Source organism: Loa loa (assembly GCF_000183805.2).
Source record: "Loa loa unplaced genomic scaffold supercont3.422, whole genome shotgun sequence".
Taxonomy (NCBI): Eukaryota; Metazoa; Nematoda; class Chromadorea; order Rhabditida; family Onchocercidae; genus Loa; species Loa loa.
This window is the reverse complement of record NW_018108602.1, coordinates 11,683-21,210: the sequence shown is the minus strand read 5'-3', so window position 1 is coordinate 21,210 and position 9,528 is coordinate 11,683. Positions and strand designations below refer to the sequence as shown.

At 32.6% G+C, this 9,528-nt stretch overlaps 2 protein-coding genes across 2 annotated transcripts in view; both read left to right on the top strand.

Annotated features, from left to right (window-relative positions):
• Positions 1–3,973: 3,973 nt before the first annotated feature.
• LOAG_09351 (hypothetical protein) lies at positions 3,974–5,751 on the top strand (the record flags this gene model as incomplete). Its single annotated transcript, XM_003144879.1, has 6 exons — positions 3,974–4,043; positions 4,326–4,447; positions 4,727–4,856; positions 4,956–5,116; positions 5,243–5,356; positions 5,596–5,751. 6 exons carry the CDS (start codon positions 3,974–3,976, stop codon positions 5,749–5,751), a joined length of 753 nt encoding a protein of 250 aa, XP_003144927.1.
• Positions 5,752–5,956: 205 nt separating this feature from the next.
• Positions 5,957–9,528, top strand: part of LOAG_18648 (type III restriction enzyme) — a gene marked incomplete at both ends in the record, with an annotated part of 4,261 nt that continues 689 nt past the window's right edge. The window contains 10 exons of the mRNA XM_020451312.1: positions 5,957–6,061; positions 6,159–6,305; positions 6,597–6,678; positions 6,956–7,125; positions 7,432–7,516; positions 7,661–7,743; positions 7,948–8,008; positions 8,187–8,332; positions 8,446–8,527; positions 8,717–8,871. Of these exons, the coding sequence (XP_020304911.1) occupies positions 5,957–6,061; positions 6,159–6,305; positions 6,597–6,678; positions 6,956–7,125; positions 7,432–7,516; positions 7,661–7,743; positions 7,948–8,008; positions 8,187–8,332; positions 8,446–8,527; positions 8,717–8,871 (1,116 nt within the window). The remainder of the gene's footprint in view (positions 6,062–6,158; positions 6,306–6,596; positions 6,679–6,955; positions 7,126–7,431; positions 7,517–7,660; positions 7,744–7,947; positions 8,009–8,186; positions 8,333–8,445; positions 8,528–8,716; positions 8,872–9,528) is intronic.

Below are 9,528 nucleotides of genomic sequence, written 5' to 3'. Positions count from 1 at the left end.
ATATTGAATGTATTTAATATATTGGCATCAACAGGATCGTCAAATCATGGATTTCCTGGCATATTTTCAATGCCCTATTTTTGTCCTTTTTTTTTCTTTTTTTTTTTTTTTAATGGTAAGTAGTTTTATATAATTGTTGCAAGCTTTTTACATATCTTTCGGTTATATTTTCGAGAATATACCAATTCTGTCTTCATTTTCTCAAATAATATACATTCAATTTAGGCATCGAAAAATCGAATTTATTTGAAGATAAATTTAAATTTTTAAAATTCACACAGTTCAGTAGGTATTAGTTTCACCGAAACTCTCAATATTCTTTATAATTTGTTGATGCTCTTTCCTTGCTCAAAATTTATTTTACATTTTCCTGAGACAACTTGGAAGACGAAAAAGAGTAGAACGACTTGGAATGTTTATTTTGTTAAAGTTTAACTTGAAATAATTGACAGTTACTTACGAATCATCCATTTTTAATTAAAATAATTAAAAAAAAATAAAATGTATGCTGTAAATTATTCATTACTTTTTGTTCATGATTCAATTTCTGCTTAAATTAGTACTTCAATTTACTCTGTAACACTTCACTTGCCATTGCTATCTGCAGTAATTGCTGCTGTGCAAATATAATTTGCTTCTGTTCTTGTTCAATAAAATTAAAATTGTTCACCCAAGCTCATATTATAATTTGGAAAGGATTTAATTAATACTTTTTATTGATAGCATGAAATTTTTGATGGCATCTTAATACGAGAATTAGCTTATAAAATTTCATTATATTTCGGAAAAAAGAGGAAAGGAAAAGAACTTCCATATTCCTAGAATTCATTCTGTTACAATAATTAGTCTAAATATCCGATCTAAAAAAAAGATAAATGAATGGTTTCATGTTGTGGGGAAAAAAAAAAAATCTTTCTGCTTAAATTAAACATTTCTATACCAATTAATCGAATTGTCGAATTGAAATGGAAATTCAAAAATTTTGTTCTTACACCTCGTTTTAAATTATCCATGGAAACGGGTGTGATGCTGATGTTTCCTTCTTCCTCTTTCTTTTTTCTTTTTGTTGCTCGGTGAATACAGTGTTACATTATTATTTTCTTCTATACCATAGTATGGTCTTGTTACTACTGTTTTTCGTTTTTGCTGAAAAATTTTCAATGAATCCTCATATTGTTATATTTATAAAATTATAATTTTTATCTAATTGAAAGATTAAATTACTTTTGCTTTTTAATTTTTAAATTTCATTCAAACTTTTATTTTTTAAAAATGCATTTTAAATTTCAACATAAATGGAAAAAATAGGTTATTTGTTCGATATGTTGAAACAAAAAAGAACTCTTTAACCAAATTTCTTGTACTTTTTTCCCATCCTTATTTTTCTATCTAGCTAAAAAAAATTCCAAATTTGTCGATTATCATCAAGAAATATTAGGAAATTTAAAACATTACCACTGGTTCTTTCTTTGCTTATTTATTTTTATTATTATTATTATTATTATTATTATTATCAATTATTAATTACGAGTTACTAATTATTAATTATTGTTAATCATTAATTATCATTATTATTATTACTATTATTATTGTTAATTATTATTATCATTGTCCATTCATTAATACATTTTTATAGTGTCTTATGATTTGTTACGAATAAATTCGTTTTTTTTTGTTTCTTTTTCTTTGTTTGGATTGAATCTTTTCAAAAAAAAATAAATAAAAGGATATTTTCAATCCAGCAGTACACGTAATCTACAGGTGGATTAAAAATTCAATACTTGAAAAAAAGGGGATAAGTAACAAATTCCTGCTTTATTCTTATGAATGCATCCATTTCCTTGGCATCGATTTCCATCAAGAAATGATTTTTGTGTTGTCTCCTTAATTTTGATATCGTTAAGCAAAGTGAATTATGGTGACGTGATTGATAGGGTATGAACTAACACTAATGAACAATATATCAACTGGTGTTATAATGCTTTTGTAATTTCTGGAATTTTACAATTTAATAAATAAAATTAAATTTTGTTTCGAGTAATACATTGTTGGTAATAAGCGTATACGGGTATACTTACAGCCGCATCGGAACCTCGCGTGATAGACACAAATGAAATCCGTTTTCTATGTAGTTAAGTTTTGACGTTCAATTTTTTGCTATTAATTTACGCAAAGGAAAAATCATCTAAGGTCTGAAAGGAAGTCATATTATACGAGATCCAGAGCAGGGATTGGTATTAAGTGTGATGTAAAGTGTTATTTCACATCATACCTAATCATTTGTGGACACTTTTTGATCTTATTTTTTGTTGGTCAAATAAGTCCTGATTAGATCGTAAATTTCATTTCATTATGCTTCTTAAGTGATTTCTTACCGTCAACGCATACTTTTTAACTTAAAACTGCTGTATAATAAATATCGCCAGTGGTCGCATCCATGAATGCCGATATCGCAAATGATCAAATCATGCATGCATGTATCGCGGATAATTAAGATCCGACAGGTACCGCTATATTACCCATACCGTTATACCCTGGTATGTAAGATTCTGATTATAACTTCGAGGTTTCGATTATAAATTGAATTTTAGCAATGTCTTTACCAAAAAGTACCAGTATTCCGGGGATTCTAAATATTTTAACTGAAATTAACCAAGCATCCCGCAATTTTCAAGCCTGATACACTTTTTCTAATGCAGTGCTTCCTAACCGTGGTCCACGGACCATAGGTGGTCCGTGAGAATTGAAGTCCGATTCGCGTGGGCGGCGAAGCGATGAGTAGACGGCAATCCGAGTAATCGCCTTGCATCATCTGTTACCTAGAAGTTACTTGAGCGAATAAGGGTTGTCTACTTATAGTTAAAAACAAAGCCAGGAAACGACTGACGGCAAGTGATAATGATATGCGTGTAGTTTTGAGCAACAGTATTAACTGCAGAATTGCGTAACTTGTAAAGATGATACAAGCTCAAATATAACATTGATGGGAATCAGACTGAATTTCCTATTAAAAATCTTTTTATATTATAATGTTATTTTAAGTTCAAGTTCAACTAATATATTAAAATAACGTTAAAAATCACGCCGAACGTTACGTTAAAAACGTTATACGTTGAAGGTCTTGATTGGAGCTCGCTTTCAAACTTAACAGAATTTATTTATTTCGAATATCCTGGTCCCCGCTACAAATAAAAAAGCCAAAATAGCCTTTAGAAAAGGTTGGGAATTACTACTCTGCTGTGTTACATACATACTATTTATTGAAAGTGGGCAATGTGGTAATTCACGGTTTACTGATTTTAAAATATTTTGGAATATCGGGAAAATTCTGTGGTGTTGGTAGCTTCCGTGGTGTATACGTCGATATGCAGGAGTATTATATAACGTGGAATTTCCTTAGTTTTTGCTTTTATTATCATTTGCGAGTCTTATAAATCTTTATCATGCCTTATTTTCCGACCTCATTTATCAGTCTTCAGCTGTTTGTCTGAAATTTTATCAATTTTTGTTCTGTCGCAAGAAAATTGTCTTCTAGGTGCAAATATTAAAAATTTTTTAACTGCACAAGTTATTTCTTAAATGAGCTAATGAACAGAAAAGATTTGTTAAGTTTAAGAGATAATTTCTTTCAATTTAGCTGATAGTAAATTTGCTCCTTCACTCTTTATGTTACAGATGGAAGGGAGGGGAATGACGGTTCACCAGCAAAAGTTTGCTGAGCAGACTGCGCTTCGCATCCTTATTACTTAACAATGATGTTTTTAAATTTGGATTCATTTTGAAATTTGAGAATCTTGAAATTTGCATAATTTTTTCCATTTCTCTTTTAAGTTAAGATTTCGGAATGCTGGACAAATTTGACGTTTTTGGTTCCAGAACATTATCCAGGAATTCTGAGGCACGTCGTTAACTATCTAGATAATCTTTTGCCGTTGTCTGCGGTTTTTGTTGCAGGTCTTAAACCGAGGAAACGATGATACGATGTTCTAGCCATTGTGAATATAATACGCCTGATGATGATGATGATACCATAACAAGCCAAGGTAATAGATGATTTGTCACATCCGTAGCTACCGTTGAGACGAATTTGCCTGAATTTGGTTGAAAAGAAAACATCTTTTTCTTTCGAATCGTTTTTGATATATTTTCGAATTATATAGAGGAATAGGGACCAAATCTGCTTTGATTTAAAATGATGTCATAGCTGCATCATACATCTTTGCGTCATTACGAATTTCTGTTTCATTTCCTTCTTTTCACTATTATCATTGATAATTTTTATGAAAGACAAATTTTTATGGAAAATTCCTTCATTTCGCTTATAGATGAAGGGATGTACTATTGTTATGAAGTACTTTATGGGAAAATATCTTCAAGAATGCATAAAAGGTGGCAAAATGATGGGTTGTTGTACTGTCAGAAACGTTCGGTTATATTGCAAACGGAGGTTATCTTTTCTGCGCTAGTGTCAGAAATAAATCACATATTTTCCTTATTGATCTTAACAATCCTGATTAACGAACATTAATAGCTTAACCAATGGGAAATTAAATGGAACCGCGCAACGGTTTGCGTCATTCATCGGTTTCAGGAGATTGACACTTAATACATTGATACGCTGAATGGCCGACATCGTCCCAATGATATCGTTGTTCATTCTGATTATTGGTGTCATTATTCAAACTGTTAATATTATTCTGACTGATTCAAATTCCCAATCATTTAGTATGGTGAAGAAGTTGCAAGGGCAAGTGGTTATTCAGTAAAGCAACTGAGCGAATTGAAGAGGGGCAGTCGGCTGAAAGTTAATAATTATGAATTGGAGGTGCAAGCTGAACTGAACTCACGGAAGCCTGGTACTTTTTTCCTTTTTTAAAAACATTTTGCACAAGATTTCTTCATGGAATCTTCTTCGTAGGCCACAAGTATCTTGTTTGTTATTGCTGCGGTTACAGCAGTTCGTGGGATTAAAAACACTGAAAATCAACCAACTGCTGAAGTGGAAAATAGTGCAGTAGATGACGAGAATCCAAAAAAAGGAAGAGGAAATACTGGTCAAAATTTCATTTCACCATTGTTTGGTCGAGATGACCCTTTGGACTTCGTGTTGGATGAGGTATTTATTTCGCTATCATAATTGTAATTCAAGATGGAATGACATTCTATAACTCATCTTCCCCGTAATTTTTTGAAGAAATATATCATTATTCCATGATCAGTTACGAAGTTAATATTATATTAGACAAATGATGATGATAATGGTTCTGTACGACGAATCGCCGTGGATATGCGCATTGCTAGCTGTTTGAGACCACATCAAAAAGATGGCATCTCTTTCATATACAAATGTTTAAAGGTCTCTTTTTGAGTTCCATCATTCCCAGATTCCGACGGATTTAAATCCAATCATTCGTTTAAAAACATGATGTACGCATTAAATCTTGACTAATTCATGGCTACTTGTTTTGCTTTTGCTTTCTTTTCATGGACCGAACTGAAATTTAATTTTAACTCAAGAAATAAACTGTATGGACCTTTCGAAACAGTCAAGTCCTTCAAATATTAGTATAAAATCTTAAATACATCTGTTTGAAGGGCTCTCATGGTGGAGCTATTCTTGCTGATGAGATGGGTTTGGGTAAAAGTGTGCAGACTATTTCGTTGATAACCGCTTTGATCAAAAAGCGATTAAATCAAAAAACCAGTAATTCGGAAATGTATCATCGTAGTACCGACATCATTGCTGAATAACTGGTACGCAGAATTTATGAAATGGTCGCCGCAGACACAAGCAATTGGTTTTTTTTTTTTCTATTGACTATTGCTGGAAAGGAGCTAGCCGTTCCGGATATCATGAAATAAAATCTTTCAGCTGTTCCGGATTTCGAAATCGGCAGATGTAGAAAAGCTGATTTCGTGTCAGAATGCATCAGTGATTGCCATCGTTAGTTATGAGATGATTGCACGTACTGCTGCGAAATTGGCATTTCTTTCCATCGATCTGCTGGTTTGCGATGAAGCACACAGGCTTAAAAATCTGAATGGAAGACTCCGAGAACAAGTATATCCGATTACGGATAACTTTTTAAAATTTTAACTCTGTATGACTTTTAAAATTTTAACTCTGTATGACAAATTTTAAATCACAAAATTTTTAGCTTCAAATTTTGCATGCTCAGCGTCGTTTATTGCTGACAGGAACACCAATGCAAAATGATTTGGAGGAATTTTATTCACTGGTTAACTTTGCACGACCAGATCTTTTTGGTTGTTTTTCGGAATTCAAACATCTTTGTGAATTCGAGGTAGTTGCATATCTATTGCATAAAATGTGATATCTCATATTAACAAATAATTCATATGCTTTATTCAAGCAAATGATGTTTAATGCTTATCTCAATTTTTTAGCTCCTCGCAAAATAGCCTTTCTCCTAACTTTAGAGACAACTACATGCAGTTAAATAATTTAGCAGAGCTATTGCTTATAAAACATGAGCTAACTACATAAATCGATCAGTCAAGTGTCAAATATTTATACTATAAATTAGGAATATTTTCACAATTCTAATGACTTTTTAAAAACAGACACTTTGTAGCCAACTCATTTCAACGAATTACTTGCCGAGGTGATGCTTCGCCGGACAGCTGAAGTGATCCATGAATGGTTACCACCGAAAAGTTTATAATTTTTATAATAAATTTCTAAATAAAGCAAATAATTACACTGACCAGAGATGATTTAAGAAAGAAAATGATGTAATGGGAAAAAAATTGATCAGTCAAGTTTAAAAGTGTTGTATATCTTCTTACATGCAGTTGAAATCTTATAGCCAAGGCAATTTCTCTGCTATTTTACCGTTTCACTGTTGCTTCTTTCGAGAACGATCTCTCTTTTTATAAGGAAGATAAAAAGAATGATATAAAAATTAGTCATTCACCTGTTAATATTTTATAGCTGATTACATAGTTTGGTGTCGACCGTCATCGTTGCAATGCTCTATATATAAACGTTTGAAGAAATTCCTCTCGTGTGATCACTTGACTTTGATTGATGCCTTGCGAAAATTATGTAACCATCCATCCATTCTTTATCGGAGTATCATGATGAAACTTCAAACTTGTAAGGTAGTTTATTTTACTTAATAAATTAATCAGTAGCCCCGTTTGCGTGACTTATATTTAACTGTGACTTATATTTAAATGAACTGCCGTACCTATCACTCGGAGAACTGAATGCCTTGTCCATCTCTGTGAATGTAGAAAGCAAACTTTTAGTGCTTCTAAATTATGAGCTCCATAGAACTATGAACATGTCATCAAGCGATTGCCACTGATTTGAAGATGAATTTACATCTCAAATTTAACTTTTTCACATATTTACATAAAGGATTTTGTTTACTGTCGAAAGGAACAGTTTAGAGTTATTTTCAGGTGGAAGAAAGAGAATTTTATAACGCACTCCTTCAATTGTTTCCTAGTACTTTTAATGATTTTTCCCTTTCAGTCACTGACTCAGGTATCCAATATTGTTTAATAATTTTCGGTTTCTTTGAATGTAAATTCATCTCTCCAACAAAATTTCCTTTGATTCTCTGTGTTTCCAGAACTGTTAGTTCAGTTATTTTATAGAAAATTTATGTAACATTCATTATTTTATTAGGCAAACTTAGTGTATTTACCGAGTTGCTGGGAAAATTTCGAGGACAGGAAGGAAAAGTAGTCATTGTTTCCAATTTCACCCAGGTCTGTTTCTTAATGCCAGAAAAAGTGAACGAAATTTAAACTGAATCTACATTTTTATATTAAAATCTTTCAAACTACTATATTAAGTTGCTTTACTTTTTGCTTCAACAATATTAAAGAATATTTACTACTAGTATTAAGCGCTACTTAGAACAAAGAAAAAGGACCCTACCGACAAGAAATTTTTTTGTATCTTTTTTTTAGACTCTTGATCTCTTGGAGGAGCTCTGTCGAACTCTGTTTTATACTGTTCTGCGATTGGATGGTTCAACAGAAGCGAAAAAAGAATGGAAATTGTTGAGGAATTCAATTCCTCATCAAATAAAAATTACGCATTCTTGTTGAGTGCCAAAGCAGGTGATTTGTGTTGATATCTTAGTTTTGGCTGTTTTTGGAATTACATTTATCATTCCATATCTCACACTGTATGAGTTCTGCAACAGGTGGACTTGGCTTAAATCTCGTTGGTGCTAGTCGAATGATTTTGTTTGATTCGGATTGGAATCCAGCTGTTGATATGCAAGTGATGGCTCGTATCTGGCGACAGGGACAAAAAAGTCCATGTCATATTTATCGACTTATTACCGGGGTAATATTTTAGATTTACAGGTCGTTATAAAATCTGTTCGTAATTCTATATTCTTTATTGCTATTACGTTACGATAAATGGGCTGATTTTATACTATTACAGCATACTTTTAGGGTACTGTGGATGAAAAGATTTTGCAAAGACAAATCAAAAAAAGCAGTCTCAATACAGTAGTTGAAATGATCCCAGCCGAATGTAAGTTTTAGCTTTGCAAAATGAATGCAACTGTAAGAAAGTGCAGTTGTAAAAGCACTTTCTTACAGTTGCATTCATTTTGCATTCATTTGCAGGTCTTTTTATACTGTTCAGTGGACTTGTGCAGAAATGTCCTCTCTTACATATCATGGCATTTCTTCCAAAACCGCATGAAATTTAAAATTTCAGCATTTACGCATTTCTCTGATGAAGAATTGCAAGATATCTTTACACTTCGTGATGAGGCCGAATGTGAAACGCATTGTTTATTGGAATGCCAGTGCGATGGATGTGGCCTTTTGCCAGAAGAGCTCGAAGTAATTCAAGGAATAAGTTCTGATGAGGTAATTTCAGATTTTAATACAGAAAAATTAGCAGCAGTGCTATATTTTTCACTGTAATTGTTTGGGATTTATAGAATTCTGCATCTAACCTGGATGTTGAGAATATCAGCGAAAGTATGGATGGGAGTGACGACCCTACGTCAGTTCCAGAAGATTCTATCCAATTATCAGTTGGTCCTTTGATACAGGATTGCACTGTCTCTATTTGTCCTAACAGCAACGAAGTGCCCGAAGACGAAGCTGAAAATAAAATACTGGGAGATGAAGCGGCATTATCAGCGGTTTGTCAATTTTTCGAAATTAACGGATTTTGGGCTGTGGGTTGCGCCAGTCGCATTAAATTCTCGCCCATCGTTTTGCATTTTTCTATAACTTCAAGACAATATTGTTAGCACATCCCGAGTTATTTTGCAGTTATTTTCGAAATTTCAGAGCGCGTTGATGGGAACATTGATGCGTTGGCAGCATTATTCACGTTCTCCAGTAAAAGATGTTTGACTGTAGAAATACTCCTGAATTAGTCAAAACACAGACTAAGCTTCAAAGAAATAAAATTGGATAATGAATTTCACAGTATCAACCCAGCTAAAGTAATATATAAAGTACACCTTTGACCTGTAACACTGAATATTTTGGGAGCAACTGCTTATAAAAAGG